The following is a 25177-nucleotide window of genomic DNA, read 5'->3' as shown; positions in this document are numbered from 1 at the left end:
CCTGGGCCAGGCCAAAGACTCCCCCAATCCAAGACCCCGGGTGCAGGGGTCGATGCTCTCTTAGGTCCCCAGATCACGGGTGTGGGGACCACCCATGTAGCAGAGCCTCCCCGCCCCGCCCCGAGCCGAGCCCCGCCCTCGCAAGCTGCTCCAGCCTGAGGAAGCCCCACACACTGCGGAGGGCTTGCTGAGTCCTCCCTAACAGAGGCTGGCCGCCAGGACCCAGCTCCTCGAGATAAAGACGGAGGATGGACCGAGCCTTTCCCTTACATGTCGAGTGCTCTTTCCTAACTCCACACGCCATCCTAAATAAATTTCAACCCGCTGTCATTTGAGAAAAAGCAAACAAACCAAAACAAAAACAAAGGTAATGCTTTGGGATAAAGTGACACCGTTTCTTCAGATCAGCACCTGAAATCATTCTACCCAATTTAGACCGGAGAGTACGACCCTGATGTAGATAGATGGGGCGTGTGGAGGAACAGGGAGGCATTGTGTGACTTAGGGGTCTCAAGTCTCCTCCAGGAGGCAGGGCCCACGGTCTGGTCCCTTCTCTTCTAGTTGCCCGAATGGAAAATTGATGTAGGACAGCTTAGCCCAGGTCAACAAACTTTTATTGCCATTTCTGCCAGATTCCTGATTCTTCCACTGTAGAAACACCGAGTTCTGGTGCTGGGAGATGAGGGTGGAGGGTGTTGCCACTCTTCTGCCAAGTTAAAGAAAACCCCACTTGCTGGAGAGGGAGGGCCAGACAGAGAGGAATTCAAGGGCATGTATGGCTTAGGCCGGCTTCTGCCGACTGCAGAATATAGGGACCACGGTTCCAAACTCTTTTGCGAAGGGGGTGGGGATGAATTTGGCTGCTGTTGTACCCCTTGCCCTTGCTGCCATGTTTCCATGGAAATGAAGGAGGGGCAGGATGTAGCTCACTCTGAGTACCTGGGAGGGTGGCAGGGCAAGCATTTGGTAAACATATCCCCTTCCACTTCTACCCCCATATACCCAACTGTCCCCATGCAACCCCCAGGCTCACTCTCCTCTGCCTGCTCCACTCCCTTCCCCTCCGGAGCTGGGGTTATGCCAACTGGACTCCAGGCAGGGCTGCTAGTGTCTGGTCTCCACAGCCAGGTCGCCCTGGCAGCAAACTCCAAGTATGTCCACCTAGTCCAGAGCAGCCCTAACAGGGCTGTCTGTTGTGCCTCGGGAAGCTACGCAGCTAGTACCCCTACAGCTGTCGGTACCACCGCTGCTTCCCACACACCGTTGACCAGACAAAACTTGAAAACACAAACCCAAATGTTCAAGGTTAGAAACAGGACAAAATAGTTCTCTAACAATGCTGAGGCTAGGATGGGGGATGTGAGGCAGGTCCTTCTGAGACCTGAGCCATCTTGTGCCCTGTCTTCTGGAGTTTGCTTCTTTCCACTGGGCCCTCATTGCTGGGGGTCTGAAATCCAAATCTCCATAGGGTACCGTTCTCAGTACCCTCTGCTGTTGGTCCATGAGGCTTGCCCATCACCACGGCCAGGCGGCACGGGGAGGCTTCTCAGTACCACGGGTCAGCCCGGTGCTGTTGGTTGTAGAGCTGCAGTTTGATCTGATCTTTTATTTGATTCACGAGGACCTGGGACAGCAGGATTCCCACCAGCTGCAAGGGGCAGAATGGATGTAGCCCTCAGCAGAGAGGGACTATCTGGCTTTCCCTGGCTTAGTCTTCCCAGGGCAGCAAGCACCCCTACCCTCACCCCATGTCAGTACCCAACTGATCCCTGGATTCCTCCACAAATGACAGCCTTTGCAGCGTTTGTAAAACCTTGAAGTTGGACAGGATAAGTTACCTGAGGGATGGCCAGGCCTAGTGCCACACCGCCAAGTAGGAACAGGTTGCTGTGTATCCAGTTGACCAACTTGTCAATACAGCCGTTAGTGTAGATGACTTTACTGGCTTCCAAGTAGTCAAGAGCCTGCATACCTTGGCCACACATAGTGTTGATCACTGCCTGAGGGAAAAGTCGAGAAGCCGAATGACACCCCCACACCAGCAAACACTGGCTGATAAACGTGCCAACTTTCCCAACTCCCTAAGTTGTCAGAGAAGGTCTGCAGAGAATACTGGAGTAAAAGTAGCTTACTGTAGAACTCCTTTCCAAACTCCCTGGGTCTGATGCTCGGTTTCAGACCTGCTTCTTCTGAAGCCCACGTGGGCTGTTGGAGTGAAAGGCAAGCGTGACCCTACAGGGGGGTGAACACAAGCATCTGCCAGCCACCCTGCACACCAACTGGTTAAACTACGGGGATAGAGTGTCACCATAACAGCCTTGCTGACCAGGAAGTAACTTGGAGTGTTCCCAGGAGGAAGTGAAGTAGGGTGTTTGCTCACCTGATTGGGGGTGGGCAAGCAACAGGAATAAGGCACCGAGCAACGCTCACGGCTGGGGTTGTCCTCCGAGCAGTTAAAGTACATATTCTGAGACCAGTCTCTGTAGGAAATCCCTCCGCAGCAGCTGAACTGCAACAAGACCACAGAGAGATTAAGAATCACTGGTTTAGCCTACAGTCCACAACCCCAGAGAACCTAGACAACAAAGACGACCCTAAGAGAGAAATATATGGATCCGCCTAGGAAGGAGAAAAAGACGAGATCTCCTAAATAAATTGGGAGCACAGGGGGGTAGGGGGTAGGGTGAAAGGGGAGAGGGGAGGAAGGGAGAGGAGTGAGGAAAATATATAGCTCAATTAAAAACAATAAATCAAATAAAATTTAAAAAAATTTAAAAATTTAAAAAAAATCACTGATTCCCCCTGATTCCCCACACTGAGGTGGCCAGTGGGGTTCATTTGTAACATCAAGTTATTCTAAACACATCTATGAACTCAAGCTTCTTGGTTGCTTTCACCTGAAGAAATTCTCTTTTTAATTCTTCATGTGTCTTATTAGTTAGTGCTTGATACTCCAACTGCATGCAGCACACACACACACACACATACATGCAGCACACACACACACACACACACCCATACACACAACTGTACATATCATTCAAGTGTAACCTCTTGAGAGAAGGTTCTGGGTTTACAACCCTATAAAACATAGCCTGACAGAAGGAGATACTTAAGTTTCTGGCTAGACTGGGGGTGTGCAGTGATGGAGAATATGCTTAGACTGTGTGACCCCTAATTCACTTCAGCACTACCAAGAAAAACTATTTTAAATAAAATCCAAACTGAAAAACTTGACATTTAAAAAAAATTCAAGAAGAAAATCTTCAACATCATGAGTCCACAATTACTCCAGGGAAGCAAACTAAATCCTAAAGTCAAAAGTCGCTGACCAGGGGAAGAGACAATCAGTAGTGGAGCTGAAAACAACTCCATTCAAATCTCCCTTTGATTCACAGCAGCATAGCACAAAATAGCCACAAGGTGGATGCAACTCAAGTGTCCACCCGCTGCTGAACAAAATAAGGCAGTCACTCGAAGAGTATTATTTAGTCTTAAAAAAGGAAATTCTGGAGCCAGCAGGGAGAGATGGCTCAGGGGTAAAGAGCACTGACTGCTCTTCCAGAGGACCTGAGTTCAATCCCTAGCAACCACATGGTGGCTCACAACCATCTGCAATGTGATCTGGTGCCCTCTTCTGATATGCATGCATACATGCAGATAGAACACTGCATAATAAACAAATAAAACCTTTAAAAAATAAGGAAATTCTGGAACATGCTACAACATAGATGAAACTTGAAGCCAAGCCAAGTGAAAGAAATCAGTCACAAAAGGACACATATTGCATAATTCCATTCATATGAAGCCCCCAAAGTAGTTACATTCACAGGAAGTTCAACTGTGGTTGCCTCCATGAGAGTGAAATGGGCACAGTTCAGTCGAGAAAAATGAAGTGGTTTTAGTTTTTAAATTGTTCCCGTGTGTCCGTGTGTGTGTCTGTGTGTGTGTGAAGGCCAGATGACAACTTTTGGGAGTTAGCTCTCTCCTTCCCCTGCGGCTCCAGCATCAAACTCAGGTTGTTAGTCAGGTTTTTACCCTCTCAGCCATCCCACCAGCCTGAAGAGTTTCGTTTTGTGTTGAGATGAGGGTTCCTGCAGCCAGGCTGGCGGGGAACGCAGTATGTAGTCAAGTCTGGCTTTGAACTCTCAATCTTTCTGCTTTCATTGCCCTAGCACAAGGGATGGTGTGTACTGCCATAGAGACAAAGACGGGACAGTTCTGCTAATAAATTTAGCAATGGGTACATACAATGTGATTTTTCCCCTCCTATACTGGAGATTGAACCTAGGACCTCACCCATACCGGGTGCTCTACTACCGAGCTACAACCCCAGGGTCTCACAAGTTACTCAGGCTGTCCTTGAACTCACAAGGAAGGCCTTGAATTCTTGATCCTGTTTTAGCCTCTCAAGCAGGGAGGATTACAAGTTATGTCAACACATCCAGCTAATGTAAATATTTTTAATACTTAAAATGGCAAATTCTGGGTTGTGGGCACAGCCCAGTGTTATAGTATTTGCCCATGATGTTCAAAGCTTTGAGTTCTACTCCTAGTTTCACAAAAACAAGAAAAACAAACAAACAAAAATGGTATTTTTGGTTGTGTATATTTGGCCACTTTTTTTTTGGTTTTTCAAGACAAGGTTTCTCTGTAGCTTTGGAGCCTGTCCTGGAACTAGCTCTTATAGACCAGGCTGGACTCGAACTCACAGAGATCCACCTGCCTCTGTCTCCTGAGTGTTGGAATTAAAGGCATGTGCTACCACCGCCCGGCTCACAATTTTTAATGTAATATATAATAAAATATATAGCTCCTCATTCCCCTACAGGAAACCCCTTACAATGATTTCTTAAAAATTCTTCCAGAATCCTTTTGCAAATAAGAACTCAGAGTCTTTCCTGTCCTTTTCTTTACATAAGCAGCAGATTATGAATACTATATGTACCATTATGCTCTTAACAGTACCTGTTTCTCCCACAAAGTCCTTCCCAGAATATATGACTTTGCAAGTAAAAGAAGTCCACAGGCTTACAGAGTGAGACATTTCTTGAACAACCGTAACTTTCAGCCCCTACCCCCCTGGACACTGGATGACCACACTATGCTTGGCTGGTACCTTCTTCTGGCCAAAGTCAATGAGGTTCTGCAGGTCCAGGTCGTCTCGATAATGCACAATAGCATTGTTGATTAATTCACTCACTTTCCCCCGAGCCTGCCAGATACACAATCAGGACACAGGATTAATCCATAATTTATTAATTCCCTCAGAAATAACAGCAAACACAGACAGGCATCTGTGGTAGTTTGAGTATGCCCCCTAGTCTCAGATATTTGAATATCATTGGTGGTACTATTTTGGGAGATGTGGAAGGTGTGGCTTTGTTGAAGGAAGTGTGTCACTGGGGATGGGCTTTGAAGTTTAAAAGACTTGTACCATTCCCAGTGCACTCTCTTCCCTCTTTGTGGGTCAAGATGTGAGTCCCCAGCATCCTACCTCTGTCACCATGCCTGCTGCTTGCTGCCCTGTCTCCCCTGCCGTGGCATACTTACCCCTCTGGATCTGTAAGCCAAATAAACTCTTCTCTAAGTTGCCTTGGTCAGGGTATCTTATCACAGCAACAGAAAAGTAATTTATATAACACTGTTTTGTCTTTTTGCTCCCCTTTTCAGATTTCTCCCTGTTTTATGGTCAGAGCACAATTTGTAGGGCAGAAGGGCACCCGCCATACATACATACATACTGCAGTGTGGTCAGAGGCCCAGGGTAGTCCTTCCCAGTCTTATGCCATGCCCCAGCAGATCAGCACAGGCTTGGCACTCTCCCATCCCATTCTGAGTATTCACTGACAGCCACTAAAGTTAGTGAAGCCAAATGACCCTAAGTCCCTACCTAAGTACCAGCTCCCATCTTTCCAGCAAACGTAGTCGTTGTCACTGTCTCCTATGCTGGCCTCCTTTTTTACACACTGGATGTTTCTATCATATCCTGCGGGCCATGAACTCACCAGCGAGCCTCATTCTGTCACAAATGCCCTTCAACGACCTTATAAATTTAACGAGAAGCCCTGCGAGCTTTGGTGACTGAGGCCATGATAAGCTTCCGGTCCTTGTTCATGCAGGATGAAGCGGGAGAGCCTGACTGCTAGAGAGATAGGACTCATGCTCTTTGCTCTTTAATACCAATGAGAAAGCCTAATGTAGGGGCCTGGGTCACTAAGCGGTATTAGCGACAAGGCAGTCACTAATCCCCCCCCCCCAAGAGCGGGGGCAAATCACAGACTAAAGTTCAAAACTAGGACAGCTACCAAAGGTCACGGTCATATCCCCTCAGATCATCTTTAACCCGAATCAGCCTTGAAATCCGACCTAACAAGGGAAGACGGTTGGTTTTCAAGGCCCATCCACTCTGGGGCTCAGGTGGGGCAAGAGAAACATTGATCCTGACGTCATTGCTTCTCAGAACTAGCTTTCAAAATAATGCAGTGTTTGTCTGCCTCTGCATACCAGTACCTCAAAATAGCTATTGACTAGTGCCACGAAGAAATGAATTTTGTGTTGATTTTAGGAGAGCTTACTGTGCGGAGACACTGACCCCTAGTGGACACAAGAAAACTGCATCTCTTTAGACTTGATGCATCTACTTTATTAAGGCAGAAGGAAGGGCTTTCAGCTACAAATCAGCTCAAGACTGCTCAGTTTCACAATTTCGTATCATGGTCTCTTTCTGCTCAACTACTTTTCCTGTGGATTTTGTGTATTTGTGTGTTGAGACAGGGCTTCTCTGTGTACCCCTGGATGTCCTAGAACTCACTGTAGACCAGGCTGGCCTGGAACTCAGAGATCTACCTGGGATTAAGGGCATGTACCATCACTCCTGGCTTCTTTTCCTGTGATTTTATCTCACAGCCTTGTACTTTATTCCTGCTGACTATCTGTCAGTTGAGAATGGAATTCTGGTTCTCCCCACCCCCAGTCACCCAGGTTTCTGAGACAGGCTCTCATTAGGTAGCTCAGGCTGTCCTAGAATGCACTACGCAGACCAGGTTGTCCTCAAACTCACAGTCATCCACCTGCCTCTGCCTTCTGAGTGCTGGGACTAAAGGTGTGCACTACCACACCTGGCTACTTTTTTTTTTCTTCCTTTATCTTAAAAGACAGATTTCTCACTATGTAGCTCCAGCTAGCCTGGAACTCACTAAACAGGCAATGCTGGCCCCAAACTCATGGTGATCCCCCTGCTTCTGGCTTCCCAGTGCTAGGATGAAAGGAAAGGCTGGTTCTTAATTAGGCCTGTTGCCTCAGGACAGCCCACCTCCAAGTGTGGGAAACGGGGTTCCCTCTGCCTATGCATCTAGTTCAATAAAGAGTTCTCGATTAAGAGTCTCTTCAAGTCTGCGGTCCTGATAGCAGTTCTACTCGGGTCATTTACCATTCATGTTTGCAGGTTATTTTAAAGTCTCTCATGGTCATAGAATTTTCTTCTCTAATGGCATCTCGGATTGTCAAAGGAAAATGCCTTACTATCATGAGATTCTCTTTAAAGAGGTTGGTGTTAAAGGCCATTTATTCACCCCTAAGGGAACCTTTCAAAAGCTGGTACTTCCCAGGGGAGAAAGTGCTGTGGCTAATTAGTCAGGAGTAGGAACTTCCCCTTCCTCCCTCTGGTACTGAAGAGGCCTCTAGGCTCCCAGGGTTACCTTGTCTGAGAAGACGAAGCCCAGGATGCCGGCAGCCAGCTGCAGCAGGAACACGATGGTGAGGCAGAGGGAGAACTGTGGCACACAGGCAAGACAAGAGACAGTTGTCACTGCTCAGGGAAACAGCCCTTTCCAGGGCCAAGCAGAGTACTGAGTACTGAGAGGCAGCTAGGCTCTTCTCCACACACACCCCCCCCCTCCAGCATGGCAAAGGCTACTGCCTCCAGGACTATGATGCAGAGGTGGCCACCCTGTGCTGGGTCACCCAGAGCACTCTGCTACCTTAGCACATGACAGAAGGCACAGGGGAGAGGAAAGCGAGGCCCTTCTGTGGAGCTTTTGCGCACTCACCGTCTGCAGAAGGCAGATGTTCTCGCGAAGGGATCCGATACAGCCACAGAAGGTGAGGAGGAACATAAGGACACCCACCACGATCAGCAGGATGGCGGGGTCCACTGCCAGACAAGCCAAGGCTGCTTCTGGGAGAGAGGCTGACCCTCAGCTGGAGCCCAGTGCCCTCCAAGGGGGCTCCCAGGAATGGATGGGATGGGAGGGGTGTACCCACACTGTTCTTCCTGCACTAGGGGAGTCTCCTTGCCTGGTGATGATTATGAGAAAGCAAGACCTTCCCCAGGGAAGAACAGAAAGCGTGTAGAGAAGTCCTGGCGTGTAACTGCAGGAACTGGGGAGCAGGCTCCTGGTGGGACGGCGGGGAGCGGGGTGGGGGCGGCACTGCCGCTCCAGAGATGAATTAGAATGACACTGGGCTCATGCCTGGGTGGATTCCTAGAGACTCCACAGAGGAATCCAGCTTGAGTCACTTCAGGGTAAACTAGCTAGGGAGGGCAAAGTCCTTGACTGCTCTCTGCTTCCACAGACTCAGCTTCTCTCCAGGACTTAGGCTCACGGGTAGGCAGATCTTGGGAGAGGGACGGGGGCTCAGGAATGCCCAAGTGAACCGCCAGTCTGACATGACCCAGGGCCAGGATGGAAGCAAACAGGGCACGGTGAGAGTGTGAGAGGCAGAGGGAGACCTGGAACCCACCTGCGTGCTTCATCAGCCTGGCATAGACACCCACAGCCACCATGACCATGGAAATGACCTGTGGGAAGAGGCAAGGAGTCAGATCGAGAGCTCTGGACACAATGAAAATCCTGCGAGGAGGGCAGGGAGGACAGCTCTCCCGGGGTCCGGGTGCAACATCCCCACCTGCCTGCCCCCAGTGACAATGCGAATACCACTTAACCTCCGTGAGAAATGCCCAGTACCGGCTCCGTCTTTCTCTGTGACAAGACTATCTTGTGAGACAGAGTGTCCCCATTTCACAGGTGCAGAAATTAAGATAGTACAAGTTTCATATAGAATGGAACAGCGATTAGAAACACAAGCTTCCAGACAGGCTTGAGGGTATAACTCAGCACAAGGCCTGGGTTCAATCACAAGCATCAAAACTTCACACAGATGCATGCGTGCGCACACACATGCAATTGAAACAAAGCATGGCCTTCTGAGAGATTCAGATATTTAACCCTATTTAAGACAAATTTCTTTTTTTTAAATTTTATTTATTTATTAAGGATTTCTGCCTCCTCCCCGCCACCGCCTCCCATTTCCCTCCCCCTCCCCCGATCAAGTCCCCCTCCCTCATCAGCTCTGAAGAGCAACCAGGGTTCCCTGACCTGTGGGAAGTCCAAGGACCGCCCACCTCCATCCAGGTCTAGTAAGGTGAGCATTCAAACTGCCTAGGCTCCGCCAAAGCCAGTACGTGCAGTAGGATCAAAAACCCATTGCCATTGTTCTTGAGTTCTCAGTAGTCCTCATTGTCCGCTATGTTCAGCAAGTCCGGTTTTATCCCATGCTTTTTCAGACCCAGGCCTAGGACAAATTTCTGAGTCTCAGTTGATTCCTGCGTGTGAAGCTGGAATTAAGGACAAAGAGCCAGGTGGGATGGTTTATGGCAGTCAATCTCAGCATTTAGGAGGCTGAAATGGAGAATTAAGAGTTCGAGGTCAGCCTGTGCTCCAGTGCAAGAGCCTGCCTCAAAGGAAAAAAAAATTATTTTTATTTGTGTCTGTGTGGATGTGCACTGAAGCCAGAAGATGGCGTAGGTGATCCTTGGATCCCTCGGCACTAGAATTACAGGTGTCTGTGAAATGCTGACTGTGGGTGTCCTCTGAGTTACAGCAATCAGCATTCTTAACCACCGAGCCAGAGCCATCGCTCTAGCCAAAACTTTAAAAAGGAATACTCATATTTCTTTTTTTTTGTTTGTTTCTTCTCTCACCACCCCCAGGAAAGGTTTCTCGGTGTAGCCCTGGCTGTAATGGTGCTTGTTCTGTAGACCAGACTGTCCTCAAACTTAGAGATCTGCTCGCCTGCCTCCCAAGTGCTGGGATTAAAGGTATGAGCCACTATGCCCCATTGAACTTGTATTTCTTATATCTTAAAAAATGTTGTAGGGGCTGGAGAAATATCTCAGTGGTAAGAGCACTTGCTCTTGCAGAGGACCTGGGTTAAGTTCCCAGCACCCACACAGCGGCTCATAAGCACCTCTAACCCCAGTGTCAGGCAATCTGGTCCCTTTCTCTGGCTTCTGAGGGCAACTTTCATACATGCAGGCAAAATGCTCATACACATAAATAAAAATAAGCTAATTTTAATGGTTGATTCATTTCTTCATTCGCGTATGTATGGGCTCATGCCACACCGTACACACGGTCAGAAGACAGCCTGCAGGAGCTGATTCTTTCCTTCCAGGGAACAAACTGGGGTTGTCAGGCTTGGCACTGAGCTATACCCGCGGACTCATGCCGTCAGTCCAGAAAAAAATATTTTTGTAAGAGTTAAATAAAATAATGTTTGGAAAGCACCTAACACAATTTCCGACATTAAATATCCATCACCAGTGTGATCACACAGGGATTGTGCGATTCTGAATTCTAACCCACCTGCATCAAAAGGCAGGGCTTCCAGGCAGATAGATGCGGGCTCTAGCTCTCCAACTCCCTTGGAAGCCAAGGATAAAATGCACATGGGCACAAAAGGCAGGAGTGTGTGTGATTCCTGGCACTACCACGGAAAGGAACCTTTATAGACTCCGGTGCCAGCGCGGAAGAATACAACCTAGGCCTGACAAATGTCACGGCTCCCCCCTGTGAGAGCAAACCCATTAAAGGTCCCCAGAGGCTTTTAATCCCTGGACCTCCAAGAGCGCTCTGTAGCCCCAGCTCCCCGCTCAGCTTCAAGCCCGGTTTCCAGGCTGGTGCTAAGCAGCAGCTGACTGTCACCATGGCAATAGATGAGGCCAAGCTCTGGCAGAGAGAGTTCTTAGTAGCAGGGACTTGACCAACTCGGTAAGGAAGGGCATGGCAGTTAGACCCCCACATCCTGCAAGACAAGAATCAGCTGGAAAGGGCCATTTGGAGGGGTCTTCCATGAAAGCAGGGAGCTGAGCCCCAGGACAGGTAATAGGGTCAAACTAGTCCTCTGTGAAAAAGGTATGTTTTCATGTGGCACTTATTTCTGAAAATTCTTTATTATTTAGTGAGTTAATGGCTAATCCTGGATTAAAAATAAGTCTCCGGAACGCTTTTTTTTTTTGTGAATCTACAGCCCTTTCTCCTTGCTCCTTCATCTGGCCTTTCCTCTGACTCATGGCCAGCATTATCAACTGGCCTCCAAATCTGTGTTTGTGCATCCACAACCCTGTCTACAAACACACACACCGACACACACACACAACTGAAATCTGGCCCTTCCTTAGACCTGGCTCCATATATTATCAGCCTTCATATTCTGCCCAGAACAAACAGGACAGCTTACAGAGCCGAATGTGAGTCCTATAGCATGGCTAGGCTTAGGAAAACCATAAGTCAGTTGCCTCCAGGTATGGAAGGGTCCTTTGATAGTACGAGTAAATGTCTCTGTCCCTTAAAACTAACCACACCTGGGCCAGCAGATGGCTCAACAGGCAGAGACACTTGCTGCCGTACCTGGAACCTACTCCACAAAACCAACCCCTGCCCTACACACACACACACACACACACACACACACACAGTGTGTCTTTAGTTAGGATTTCTATTGCTGGGATAAAACATGACAGCCAAAGAGCAAGAAAGGGTTTATTAGGCTTACACTTCAGCATTGTTGCTCATCACTGAAGGAAGTCAGGACAGGTAACTCAAAACACGGCAAGATCTGGAGGCAGGAGCTGATGCAGAGGCCACCGAGGGGAGCTGCTTGCTGACTTTCTTCCCCTGGCCCGCTCAGCCCACCTTCTTATAGAACCCAGGACCACCTGCCCAGGGATGGCACCACCCACCATGGGTTGGGTCCTCCCTCAATGGTCACTAAATGGGAAAACACCTTCCAGCGGGATCTCATCGAGGCATTTCCTCAGTTGAGGCCCCTTTTCTCTAATGACTCTAGCTTGTGTCAAGTTGATGCACACAGCTAGCCAGTATAGCATGCAATTCCCTCGTCACTACATATAACTGCAGTTCTGAGTACCATTTTACTATGGACTGAATTAAAAACAAGTATCTATTCCGTGTTTCTGTTGCTCCCAGTCTCCTTGCATGCTAAAATGTTCTAGACTGGATAACTTTGTACAGGGATCAAATCAGCAGGCGTGATGGTGCACAGCTCTAATCCCAGTGGTCTGGAGGAAGAACCGGGAGACTGAGAAGTTCAAGGCCAGCCTTAACTATGAAATTTGGAAGCCAGAATAGGCTACATGAGACCTTATTTCAACAAGAGAGAGGGAAGAGGAGGAACAGAAGAGAGGGAGGAGAGAGGCAACATATCATAGGGCAACTTAATTCTCTCCATGGGCCTGTAATTACAACAGTAGCTCTGTCTACTAGAGTAAGTAGAATAGCATCCCCCAAAGACAATAATGTCCTAATTCTATGAATCTATGAATATATTATCTTACACGGCCAAAGAGACATTTTGCAAATGTGATTTAAGATTTAGAAACAGAGATTACCCCCCAGGGCCCAACAAGCAGACCTTATCAGAAGGAAGGAAGAGGGTCAGGAAGAGAGGGAGGTAGAGCAGTGGAGGTACCATGGACCGCATCACTCCAACCATGGATGCGATGCCATGGATGTAGGCAGCCTCGGATGCTGGAGCAGGAAGCACAGGAAGGAGCATGGTACTGCTGACACTTGATGACAGCCCAAGGAAGCTGGTTTTGGATTTTGGACCTCTAGAAACGTGAGAGACCAAATTTATTTTAATCATTAAGTTTGGAGAGACAGGATGCAATACACTGTTCAAATCCAACCAATCAGCTGCTAGTATAAGGTACTGTGAGGACCTACAATCTGTGTGTTATCCCGGAGAGAAAACAAGAGCATCTATAACTTAGAGCGATGGCTCTCAACTCCACCTGCCATAGAGTCACCTGGGCACCTGGGAGTGGAGGAGGTACCTCAACTCTTAATGCCCCCACTGCCCTGCAAAGCAAATAGTTTACAATCTCTGGCAAGGAGGCCCAGGCAAGCATAGTTCTTGAAGAGTTCCAGGTGATCACACAGGGCAGCCAGCTTGAGGACTTTGAAGTCTAAAGTGCAGCCAACCAGGAATGTAAAGTTGGAGCTAGGTTACGTTAAAATCAAGACTGAGGCCTGACTATTATTAGTAGCTCATGTGATCAGTAAGGATGCCCTTCCTCGGAGCTCTCCAGACCTGCATCTCACCGCTTATCTCCCACACTTCTGTTCTTGCCCTCACTTCCCTCCCCGGATCCCTCAAAGCTGCTGCCATGGCAAGGTGAGTGTTGCTGATATTAACAGCATCAAATTTCAAAGCTGAACAGAACTTCAGAACCGGACCCTTACACTCACCCCTAAATACAGAGGAAGCTAACGAGCAGAAGGGACATTTGGTCAAGTGTATACGGATGCTGTGGCGACGTCTGAACCCAGTGCAATTTCCTACCTCATTCTAGTAATCTTTCTAGGGTACCAGTCTTTGCTACAAAATCTCCATAATAATGACTTCCTTTCACGAGGACAGAGATAAAGTCATTGCTCTTCTTAGAGTGGGTTTTCAGAGAATGGACAGAATGAAGCCTGGTTAGAAACCTTTAAAAGCTAGGTACCATTTTCAAAATAGCTGAGTCTAGCTTTTATGCAAATTTATATTCCTGAAGAGCTGCCAGTCAAATGATATAAAATAATTTGTATGCACCAATGAATATATATATATATATATATATATATATATATATATATATATATATATACAGTGAGTTATCACCTTGGAATGAAAATGGTCATCCCCTGGGCTTCAGTGAGGAAGGGCTAGTTTAGGACCAGAGCAGAAATGTATTACGAAGAACATGGAACAGGTTGGGGCAGAAAGTAAGAAAGTATTCAGCCATAAAACTGGGGCAGGGGAGATGGCTCAGTGGGTAAGAGGATTTGTCATGCAAGCATGAGGACCTGGGTTCAGATCCCAGCACCACGTAAAAGCTGGGTATGGCTAAGTATGCCTGTAACCCCAACACTGGAGAGCACATAACTGGAGAACTTGTTGATCTGCCAGCTGTGTCGAAGTGGAGAGTTTCACATTCAATGAAAGGCCCTGTATCAGAGAAACTGGCAGAGAATGGTAGAGGGAATCAGTGTCTTCCTTTGGCCTCCACATGGGCACTCACACACAGACACACGCACGCACACACCACAGCAAAAATTCACTTATTGGTGAGACATAGGCACCAAGTGAATGAACCACCAAAGGCCAGAGCTAGAAAAACTTAAGCATCAAAATAAATAAGAATGGGGGCTGAAGAGAGGACCCAGGCTTGGTTCCCAGTAACCACTCTGGGTGACTCACAACTGCCTGGAACTTCAGTTCCAGGGGATCTGAAACCTCCTCTGTTCTCTTCAGACATTTACCCTCACACACACACAGCCATACACACATGCACATACACATACAGGTAATTTAAAAATAAAAACTAACTGTATTATGATCCACAGTATAAAACAGATTATTTGTGCATCTTTACTGACACAAATAAAGGACTTAGTAAATAGACAATAGCTAATAAACGTAGGTATCAAAGAGGTAGAACACAGCTCCTTGCTGCTAAGTGTGCACCGGGCATGGTCTTTCCCCAAAGACCACAGCACAGAAGAGGAACAAACCATTACACACCATGGAAACCGACCCACAGCACCCCAGGCTCTCCATCAAGATCAGCGGCAAGAGGAGTGACGGTGACGAATCACTGAGATAATACAGAGTGAGGAAAACGTTACTTTGCCACTGTGGTCTTCCCCTCAAAACCCACAACCCCACGAACACCATGAGCAAGATATGGGCAGTTCTAAAAAAAAAGAGATGTCTACAAAATACTACAAAAGACCCTCAGCAACCTTCAAGGCTATCAAAAACCTGTTTGGGAAACGTCACAGCCAAGAGGAAGAAAACATGGCAACCAAATGTGATGCAGTATCCTGGAGGAGAGAGGTAAGGAGACTAAGGGAGGCTGATTGAAGTCCAGAGCAGGACAGCATCGGTGCAACAGACACGGCAGGCTGACGTTAGCATGGAAAAGCTGGTCTTAAAAAGCCTTTTTAAATAAGGGCTGGTGAAGGGGTCAGTGAGGAAAGGAGCTTGCCAACAAGCCTAGGACCTGAGTCAAGTCCTGGGACCCACATGGTGGCACACACTAATCCAGTACTTGGGAGGCAGAGGCAGGTGAATCGCTGTGAATTTGAGGCTAGCCTGGTCTATGGAGTGAGTTCCAGGACAGGCTAAAGCTATATGTGGAAACCTGTCTTGAAAAGCCAAAAAAACCAAAACAAAACAAAACAAAAAACTACCTTAAATTTTTTAAACTTAGGTTTTTGGGGTAGCATCTTCTATTGAAATTTTTTTCATATATATATTGGTTTTTTCAAGACAGGGTTTCTCTATGGCTTTGGAGCCTGTCCTGGAACTAGCGCTTGTAGACCAGGCTGGCCTCAAACTCACAGAGATCCGCCTGCCTCTGCCTCCCAAGTGCTGGGATTAAAGGCGTGTGCCACTACCGCCAGGCCAAATATAACGTATTTTGATCATGTTTTTCCTCTCCCCAAATTCCTCCCACCCAACTTTATGTTCTCTCTCTCCCCGTTTCAAAATGACAACAACAACAAAAAAAACCCCAGAAAAACAAGAAACTCAAGAAACAACAACCCCCCCCCCCACAAAACAAGCAAAAGACCAACAAACAAAAACAAAACGTCCTTAAAACCAGCACTAGATTAGTTTTGTGTTGGTCAACTGCACCTGGGCACGGGGCCTGTTCTGAAGTGTGGTTCATATACTCAGTGAGATTCCACTGGAGAAAACTGGTTTCCCTTTACCAGTGGGTATCAGTTGCAGATAATTTTCCTGTTAGGGGAGGGACCCAATATCCACTTCGCCCTCTTCGTGCCAGGACCACATATGATTTGAACCTGTACAGGTCTTATGCATGCTGCCAGTCTCTGGGAGTTCACATATACGGGCCCTGCTGTGTCCTGAAGACACTGTTTCCTTGGATTCCTCTGTTAGCGCTGGTTCTTACAGTCTTTCTGCCTCCTCTTTTGCGTCTTGGGGGGAGGACAGCATCCCATTTAGAACCCGGTGCTTCAGTCCCTCACTCTCTGCACATGGTCCAGTTGTGGTCTCTGTGTTAATCCCCATCGACCGCCAGAAGAAGTGTCACTGATGTGGGCTGAGGTACTGATCTGCACCCCAGGCCAGTGTCATCACAGGGGGTCCCTAGGAAAAGCTGGAGACAGGCTAGGAGGCAAGCTGGGGTAACATTTTAAAACAGGATCTTGCTGCAACGCTTACCTCAAACTCACTATGCAGCTGAGAGTGACCTTGAACTACTGTTACTGCCCACGCCCCCTCCACTCCTTCCCTGGTGTCCCAAGTGCTAAGAGTACAGGCATTTGCTACCACACCTGGTAAATTACACATTTTTGATGGGAATATTATATAAATATTGTTGTATTCTGAGGAAGCATAGGACACTAATTTCTATGATAAAAAGAAACACTTTTACTAACATAATATGCCATTGAATATATGTCTCTGCATGTCATAAAACAACACAGGCTGTACTCTGAATAGTTTCCTTATTTCCATTACAGTATTGTTACTGGGCCTCTTCTCCAGTGCTGACTAGAGGATTAACAGCCAAGGCACTGACCTGTTTTCTTTTCGAAAAGAAAACAGGAAACAGAAAATTCTCCCCATTATTTTGCCTTCTCTTGCAAATTAGGAAAAGGCACCCATGATTGGATATATGTAAGGAAAAAAAAAGCCTTGTTCTAGCCCGTACTGTACTAGCTCACGACCTCAGGTTGAGGCACTGAACACAGGTTTCCAAGCTCAGTATCAACGACTACAGGCAAACTGGTAGCTGGTGGTTTGCCAAACCCTGGGAGATAAGAGCAGGGCCCTGTTTCTAGATGCTACACACATGCAAGGAGCTTTTGTAAAACAGAAAATATTGATCATTGCCAAATATTAGTATCATTAATTGTCATCTTTCTATGGCTGATGGTGGCACTGTGAGCAAACCAGTTTTAAGTTCGAGGCTGACTCACTCCCATCTACACAGCACTCTCTTCCTCCCTGAAGGAGGCTTCACCGTAGGGCCTTCCACCTAAGCCCACCTCCAGCAGGGGACTCCTAGGAGCCGCTTCCAGGGACAGTAGTAGGACTCCCTTCTGTGAGTGCCAAGAGCTAGCACCAGACTAAACTTCATTTATTTTTTTACATTTATTTATGTATTCACCCATTTGTTTGTATGTGTGTCCACACATGCATGCTCATGCCACGGTGTACATATGGAGATTGGAGGCCAACTTTTAAGGAGTTGGCTCACCCCTTCCATGAGAACTGAGTTCCAGAAGGACTGAACTCAGGTCACCAAATTTAGAGAAAGAGACTTTCATCTGCTGAGCCATTCTGCCCGCTCCAGACTACACTTACACATGCTATCTCATCCCAACCGTGAGGGCACTAGTGCCTCCATTTTACAGGGCTGAAGTTGACGGCATTCAGGTGGCGATGCTAGTTCATTCAGGTCGTGAAGCTGAAATGGGATGGGAACTTATTCTAGTCCTCAGAGCCTTAGGACCTCAGCCACAGGGCCGGTCGCCCTCTTATCTCTGCATCACAGGCACCCCGGACCCCACGCGCGTGTGCATGTTTCCAATGGGCTATCATCAGACAGGAAGAACAGCTGCCCTCGGCTATCTTCGGGAGCAGCTGGCAATCTCCAAAGTAGGCAGAGCTCAGGGAGGGGGGAAAGATAGCATGAGAAAATAACAGGGTACCAGCAAGGCCTAGGGGGAATCCTGAATCTCTAAATGACATCCTGAAAGGGGAAGACATGGCATGAAGAAGCAGGGCCTACCAGTCAGAAAACCCTCCTAGAGAAAACACGGGCCTTGCCTGGTGGCTCCACATTTCCTAATCCATCTGCAGACAGCGTGTGTGTGTGTGTGTGTGTGTGTGTGTGTGTGTGTGTGTGTGTGTGTGTTTTCACTGGCCACTTCATTAGCATCTTTGCCCCTCTTCTGAGGTTGATGGTAGAAGACAGCTGTTGCACTGCCCGGAAATCCAAATCTTTCCCAGAACCGAGGTCCCAGACTCAACCCTTAGAGAAAGCAGTTACTCCAACCCTATTTAGAGGAAACAGGAAGGAGTCTCTCCTTTGCTTCTCAGATTTTCTATCCTATTTCTGGGTGGAATGGAGGAAATCACAGCCTCCCAGACCAAAGCAGGGCCCAGCCTTCATTTCCCAAGACCCCCACATGCTGGTCATCCCAGAACTGCGGATCCTGGAGTTCTGAGGAGGCGACTGTCTGTGTGGCACCGGCTCTTGGCTTGCTCCTTCTGAACTGGAGGATGTTACCTTGATGGAATGGAGGAGTCCGCAGGGCTCTTCCCTCATTCCGTCTGTGGCTGACCCTTTGGTGTCTTCCTCAGATCGTGGCTGCTTTTGCACTTCCAAGGAACGCATGAGGAAGGGAAATCCAGCAGAGCTTCCCACAGTAAAACTGTTCAAACCCAACAGTTGCTGGACATAGTAACGCATGCCTGGAGTCCCCAAACTCAGAAAGCTGAGGCAAGGGGACTGCTGTGAGTTCAAGGGCAGCCTGAGCTACACAGTGAAGCCTCCCACCCCAATCCAAACTCAAGGTCCTAGAAGGACCAGCCTAATTCATCGTCTGACAGTCTGTTACTAGGACTATGAGCAGAATTTTACATTTTAAAAATTCCTTCTAAAATATGCTGAAAATTTAACTTTCTACTTGATGTAAGAGCAGCAGTTTCTAGGGGAGATAGGAAAGCGTACACGATGTGATGGCTCTTACCGCCATTTATGTGGTTTGAAGCTTATTTGTTCTTTAGTGACAAGGTCTTACTATGCGCCCGTGCTTCCGGCTTGCCTGGAATTTGCCTGGTAGCAGGACAGGCTGATCTTGAATTCAGAATAGTCTATTCCGGCCTTGAATTGAGGACCCTCTTGCTTCTTCAGGTTCCTGAGTTATAGGATTACAGGAATTCGATAATCTGGCATCTCTATTGTTTTTTTTTTTAAAGGAGTTAGGCATGGTGACTCATGTCTATAATCCCAGCACTCAGGAGGTTGAGGCATGAAGATCTCTGTGAGTTTGAGGCCTGTCTCACTAAATCAGGAAGAGCAGCTGGAGAGATGGCTCACTGAGCAAAGGACTTCTAGTCCCAGAACAAAGACCTGAGTTCAAATCCCCAGACCCACGTGAAAAGCTGGACTTAGTGGCACAGTGTCTACAATCTCAGAACTCCTGTTGTGAGATGGGAGGCAGGGACAAGGGAATCCTAGAAGCTCTAAGGCCTGCTACCCTAGCATAGGCAGCATAAGTGACCCTGTCTTAAACAAGGTGAAGACAGATACCTGAGGTACTCACAGAGAGAGAGAGACAGAGACAGAGAGAAGAGAGAAAAAATAGATAGCCAGGACAGCCTCCAGGACTGTATAGAGAAACCGTGTCTCAAAAAAGAAAAGAAAAGAAAAGAAATCAGAAGGAAGCTAGACTCAGTGGTACAAATTTGTCTGTGATCTCAGCACTCAGGAGGTAGAGGCAGGAGGATCAGAAGTTCAAAGTCAGACTTGACTATATAGTGACTTTGAGCCAGCCTGTCTCAAACACAAAACAAGAATCTGATTGCTTCGTTTATTGAAGCCTCCCTAGCCCGCTGGCTTCATGAATGTGGGGGAGAAGAGGAGGTGGGAAAGTGTATCAGGAGAGATGGAAAGACCCTTCCATGACTACAGGATTTTGTTAGGTTTGATGTCTGGTCACCTCCTCCTGGCTTCTGAGGCAAGTTACATCGCCACAGGTGGTCTGGGATGATTCTCAGTGTCTGGAGGACTCCAAAAATAATGGTCAGGGAGTGGATTATAATGGGTGCTACTTCTTCATCCAAAGCATGACATTTATTCCAAAGGGTTTTTGAAACAACAAATATATATATGCATGTTGTTTAGGAAACCAACAGATTTCCTAAGCCTTCTCTAGGCTGTGTATTGGCTATGCTGCCCTATAGTACAAAATGGCATTTTGATAACAAGGTAGTATTAGGTCAATCCTTACAATACAACTACAATTCTATTGACCATGATCTGAAGTGTTAAGCGTGTTAACCTTCCTCTGTTCTCTCTCACTATACTGCCTTCTTTTCAAATCTGAGAGCTTACAAGGGTAAGTTTTTTTTTTGTTTGTTTGTTTTTGTTTTTTGTTTTTTCGAGACAGGATTTCACTATGTAGCACTGGCTGTTCTGAAACTCACTCTGTAGACTAGGTTGGTCTTGAACTCACAGAGATCTGCCTACATCTGCCTCCTGTGTACTGGGATTAAAGGTGTGTACCACCACTGCCTGACTCTAATTTTTTTTTAAGAGTCCTCACCAGTGGCTGGGATTGGCCTATGGAAGACACAGATGGGGTCTCAATGTGTCACAGATAAAGAGAAGAAATCCAGATGCTGGGAGTGGCAACCACATGTGGCTCTAAGGAGCTACCCATGGGCATGGCTGTCACTTTTGTCTGACCCAACTCAAGGGAGAGCTGTCAGGCAGGTAAATCTATGAGGAAGAGAGAATGAGCCTAGGAGGGAGGGAGAGAGAAGGGACACTGTGTGTCCATCGACAAAGCTTTGCTCTCTCAGGCAACAAACATTCCATCAACCTCTACTCCTGCCCCAGGTACTGAGAATCCAGAACTGGCTGGGTGGGTGGTGTTGGCACACACCTTTAATCCCAGCACGTGGGAGGCAGAGGCAGGAGGATCTCTGTGAGTTTGAAGCCAGCTTGGTCTACAGAGTGAGTTCCAGGACAGCCAGGGCTGTTACATGGCAAAACCCTGTCTCAAAAACAAAAACAAAGAAACAAAAGATACAAAACAACAACAACAACAAAAAAAAATCAAAGCAAAAACAAAACATCCAGAATTGAACTCAACAGTCTCTTCCCTCAGGAGCCTGGGGTCTAGATGGGGAGACAGATACATAAGCACATGACTGCAGTGAGGGAGGAAAAGAAGGGACCAAGTGAGCACCCCAACTGCTGCCCTGTGTAGAGATAAAGGGTCAGCAGGGAGCAGAGCTGAGCTGATACTGCCCAGGCTAAGACCCTGTTTCCCCACAGCACTGTCTTAACTCTGTACAGAGGTGACCGACACAGGGAGGTGGAGAAAGGCAGTTACTTCTAAAGAGTTTTAATACAACTTCTAGGATCTTGGAGCAGTTACTTCAGGCCATGGAAACCCAACAATCCGTCGCCCAGCAACCTGATTCTGGGGAGAAAACCAGAGCTTCCAGGCCAAAGAGGAAATGAGATTTGAAACATAAACAGAAGAGACTGATTCTGATTCCAAGGGAGGCATCAGCCTTCCAAATCAGACTACAAATGCCCTGAGAGCCAGGGCTCCTGCAGCAGTAGAGGTGGCCCCTGCCACCACAATCCCTGAATGTGAGCCCAGATGATGCTGGCCACCTTCCTAATGTGTATCAGGCATAGATACAAACAGCACCCCTACATAGCTCCCCAGGAGCTGGCCAGATGCATGTACTCTGCCTACAAAGTGGCCCAACTGTCCTGGCCATGGGTGCTTTCCATGCGGAGAAGGGGAATTTGATTAGGCTAGGGGAAGCCTACAAGGGACATTGCATACCAGTCCCTTAAGCAGACGGGAACAAAGACGAGCTCGGAGCTGGAGAAGTTGTCCTTCACTGACAGCTGCATGGGTGTGGGGTACAACTGGGGCTCTGGGCCTGGGAGAGAAGTGATAATCAGCAATGCCTGAAAAGTACCTCCCCTTTCACCCTCCCTTAGGGAGGCCAATGTCCCAGGGACCAAGACACGGAGAGATTCACGCTTAGATCCTGCCCCAGGTCTTAACGAGAGAAAGCGGCTCCCAAAGTGATTTATTCTTCTATACATAGCTTACAGAAATAGACAAATTCCTCCTTTAAAGGGGAAAGATTAAGGACAGAGAGACAGATATGTTGGCTTAGCGTCACACAGTAAGTAGGAGCCGGAAAGAAACTAGGGCTCTTGTCCTTCCACGTGCTATTTCTAGAGCCACCAACCTTTTGTGTCTGCAATAGGCCAAAAGGGGGTTCTGCCCTAATCTGGGGGTAGTACTAACATGGATAGCCTTTGATTTTAAATGAAATCAAAGCATTATTTTATTTTAGTTTATTTAGTTTTTTGGCAGGGTCACGTTTACCCAAGGTGAGGGAGCATTTTGTCACCCATGTGAACGGATGGCCAGAATGCCTTCGTGAAGCATTTTAACCAAGGTAAATGGGCCTAGGAACCTGGCTCTCTGCTGGACTGTGACCCCCAAAGTTATTTGTTTGATAAAAGAGAGTAGAGCATAACAGTTCAAGAAAATGTTCCAGGACACGAGTGGCAGATGCGCCAGCTGCTGGCCTGAGGGTGACAGAAGAGAGAGGCATCCAAGGAGGACCCACTTGAAAGTGGTGCCTCTGGTACTTACCCCTGCAGGTGGAGTTCCCCATCAGTATAACCCTTCAGCCCTGAACTGTGCTGGTGAGGGGCTTTCTTGTTTGCAAACCTCTCAGGAAAGCAGAACCCAGGCCATGAGAACTCAGGTTGACTGGTTACCCCATAGGCTACAGTAGCAGCCATCTGGGCCATGGGCCTCCCTGACAAGCATGCGGATTCCGTAGCAAATCACCAGTCCAGGCCTGCTAACTAGCTGCTAGACCCTGGTGAAGACACTGGCCATCGCTGCGATTGTGCTTCCTCCCCGGTAAAATGTGGAAGTCTACCAGGATGATTGCTACGTGTTTTTTTTTTTTTTATCCTAATTGTAAAACCGAGAATTTGACAGAAGCCCAAACTTCAGTCTTCCCAAGAGTATGCGGGCTGAGAGTGAGCTGTCACCAGCCCCCTCTGGGATTTCTCTCATTTGTCCCAACAGGCTAACACTTATGTACTCCGTCTCTGCACTTCACACCATGGCCCCTGTGAAACCTTTCCGGCAGCCGCTCACATGTCTGGTCTGCTCCTTCTCCTAGGAAACAGATTAGACCCACTGTTCTTCCCTCCCGCAAATCTGAACTATTGGTCTCAGGCTGAGGTAGGCACGGATGATAGGCTTAGGGGGGGCTGCAGCTCTGGTGTGCTAGGAGCTGTCAGCGGATGGGGAGATGGGGAAGGACTTCCCTCTGGTATCAAATCCAGAGGGGCCCAAGCACTCTCTAGTGGTGAAACAGGACTCAGCTAACATTTTCTGATGAGCTCCCCCTGAATTCTCAGCCCGCTTCTGCCACCTCTCCATCACACTGGATTGGAATTTTCGGGGGAGGAAGAGAAGGAAGGCCTGCAGGCTTGAATGGATTTACCCAGATCGGTCAAATCAACAAGGATTGTAGAGTAGGGACTGAAACCCAGGTGTCTGGAGCCCTAGGTCAACATTGTTTACACTTTTCCCACCCCCAAACAGAAGATTCTGAAGGGGCTCCCAGTCTTCCAGTCCAACAGAGGACCCTATTTAAATTAGTAGCTGAAGGCTGTCAGCTCAGAGAGGAAAAGCTGGTCTTGAAGGAGGTAGGGCAAAGTTTAGGGCCATTCTGGGATAAGCAGGATATACATCGGACCTAGAGGCCATTCTTAACCCTTTTCAGCCTTGACAGGAGCAGACACTGAGGCCTGCAAAAGGGAGAGATAAAGCCCCTTGACCCATCCCCCTGAGGAACTGGGGGAGGGAAGGCTTGGGGTTTCCCTTCCTTCTCTCTCCCTCTCCCCCATTGCCTGTTTTGGCAGTCGGGCCTTCCAGCACCCAGGCCTGAAAGTCCCTAACCATGAAACCTGCCCATGGGGCTGTCCAACCAGCTTTTCTCCCAAACACATCTCTTCTGGCCTCACACAGATCCTCATCCCTGCTAAACCTTCATCCCCGGCAACAAGAATGATGCCCCCTCCTAACGTCCCCTCCTGACACAGAGGCACAGTGGTGTTCCTCCCCAGGAGACATGCCCCCCGAAGTGTCACCAGCCGAGAAAACTAGGCGGCACCACTCACCACGCTCCTGGGCACCGGACAGCCCAGGTCGGCCCTCCCCCAGCCACAGGCAGCCCGCCTTGGCGCTCCGGGGATGCCCTGCAGCCCTTGTGCCCCTTGACCCCCGAGCCTCACCCAGAAGAGCATGTTGAAGAAAAAGAGCAGGTATTTCACCAGCGGACTGACGAAGGAGAACTCCTCCCCGTAGGCAGCGGGCGCGCCAGGTCTCCGCGCCATGGTCCGCAGCTGCCCCCGGGGGCCTATCTCCCGGCGGCCGCCGGCCCACCTGCGTGCCCCGCAGCCCCGGACGTGAGCCGCGGACCCACGGGGACCCGGACGCCGGGATAGCCGCACCGCACCGGGAGCCGCCCGAGCCGTGCGTCGGGGAGCAGCGCGGCCCGGGAACGGCGCCGCCGCTGGAGTCGCGGCGGGCAGCGTGAGCGGCGGAGTCTCCACCGCGGCCGCAGAGCAGCCTAGCCCGCCCGGCTCCCAGGCAATCGGGCCCGCCCCCTGGCCGGCGATTGGCGAGGCTGCCTAAACCTGACTTCTCATTGGTTGGCGGCTGATGTCACTAAGCGGCCAGCCATCCCTCTCCTCGGAGAGGCGGGGGAGACACCTGTTCTGTGAGGGACAACTTGTTAAAGGGTCAGTGGTTCTGCTTCTCCCCGCCTAGACTGGAAAGCCCGCGGGCTGCAGCTGCTTAAGGGAAAAAGAATGAGGAAAAGGAATGCACCCTGCATCCCACCCCCACGGCCTCTGCCCAGTTGCTGTGCACACATGCAAACACACGTACGTTAAAATCAACAAGTACGTACTCTGTGTTGAGCAATTCGTTCAACGCTGTGGAAGCAGAAAAGAATGAATGTGATCCCCAGGGATCAATAAAATCAG

General features: G+C 48.5%; 1 protein-coding gene across 3 annotated transcripts; it reads right to left on the bottom strand.

The window, feature by feature from the left end:
• Positions 1-597: 597 nt before the first annotated feature.
• Positions 598-24762, bottom strand: Tspan33 (tetraspanin 33). Of its 3 annotated transcripts, none has more exons than XM_041675742.1 (8): positions 24422-24762; positions 8746-8803; positions 8052-8179; positions 7701-7775; positions 5120-5215; positions 2381-2509; positions 1839-2000; positions 598-1648 (listed from the first exon to the last, which is right to left on the bottom strand). In XM_041675742.1, the coding sequence occupies exons 1-8, from the start codon at positions 24521-24523 to the stop codon at positions 1547-1549; spliced, it is 852 nt and encodes a 283-aa protein (XP_041531676.1). In that variant the 5' UTR covers positions 24524-24762; the 3' UTR covers positions 598-1546. The 3 variants fall into 3 exon arrangements, with proteins under 3 accessions (XP_041531676.1, XP_041531677.1, XP_041531678.1); XM_041675743.1 differs by having other exon boundaries at positions 8052-8176; XM_041675744.1 differs by lacking the exon at positions 24422-24762 and adding an exon at positions 9381-9443.
• Between the last annotated feature and the right edge of the window lie 415 nt (positions 24763-25177).

Source organism: Microtus oregoni, unplaced genomic scaffold (genome assembly GCF_018167655.1).
Source record: "Microtus oregoni isolate MIOR12 unplaced genomic scaffold, Mior012 000026F_ref0000081, whole genome shotgun sequence".
Classification (NCBI taxonomy): domain Eukaryota; kingdom Metazoa; phylum Chordata; class Mammalia; order Rodentia; family Cricetidae; genus Microtus; species Microtus oregoni.
This window is presented reverse-complemented; position numbering and strand designations above follow the sequence as displayed.

What these genes read in the sequence shown, in the direction of transcription:
- Tspan33 (XM_041675742.1), bottom strand. Translation starts at nt 24,523, where the DNA reads ATGGCGCGGAGACCTGGCGCGCCCGCTGCCTACGGGGAGGAGTTCTCC. An exon ending in GCTTCGTCTTCTCAGACAAG is followed by an intron (nt 5,216 to 7,700) that starts GTAACCCTGGGA and finishes TGTATCTGGCAG; the next exon opens with GCTCGGGGGAAAGTGAGTGA. An exon ending in TTGACTTTGGCCAGAAGAAG is followed by an intron (nt 2,510 to 5,119) that starts GTACCAGCCAAG and finishes GTCTTGTTGCAG; the next exon opens with TTCAGCTGCTGCGGAGGGAT.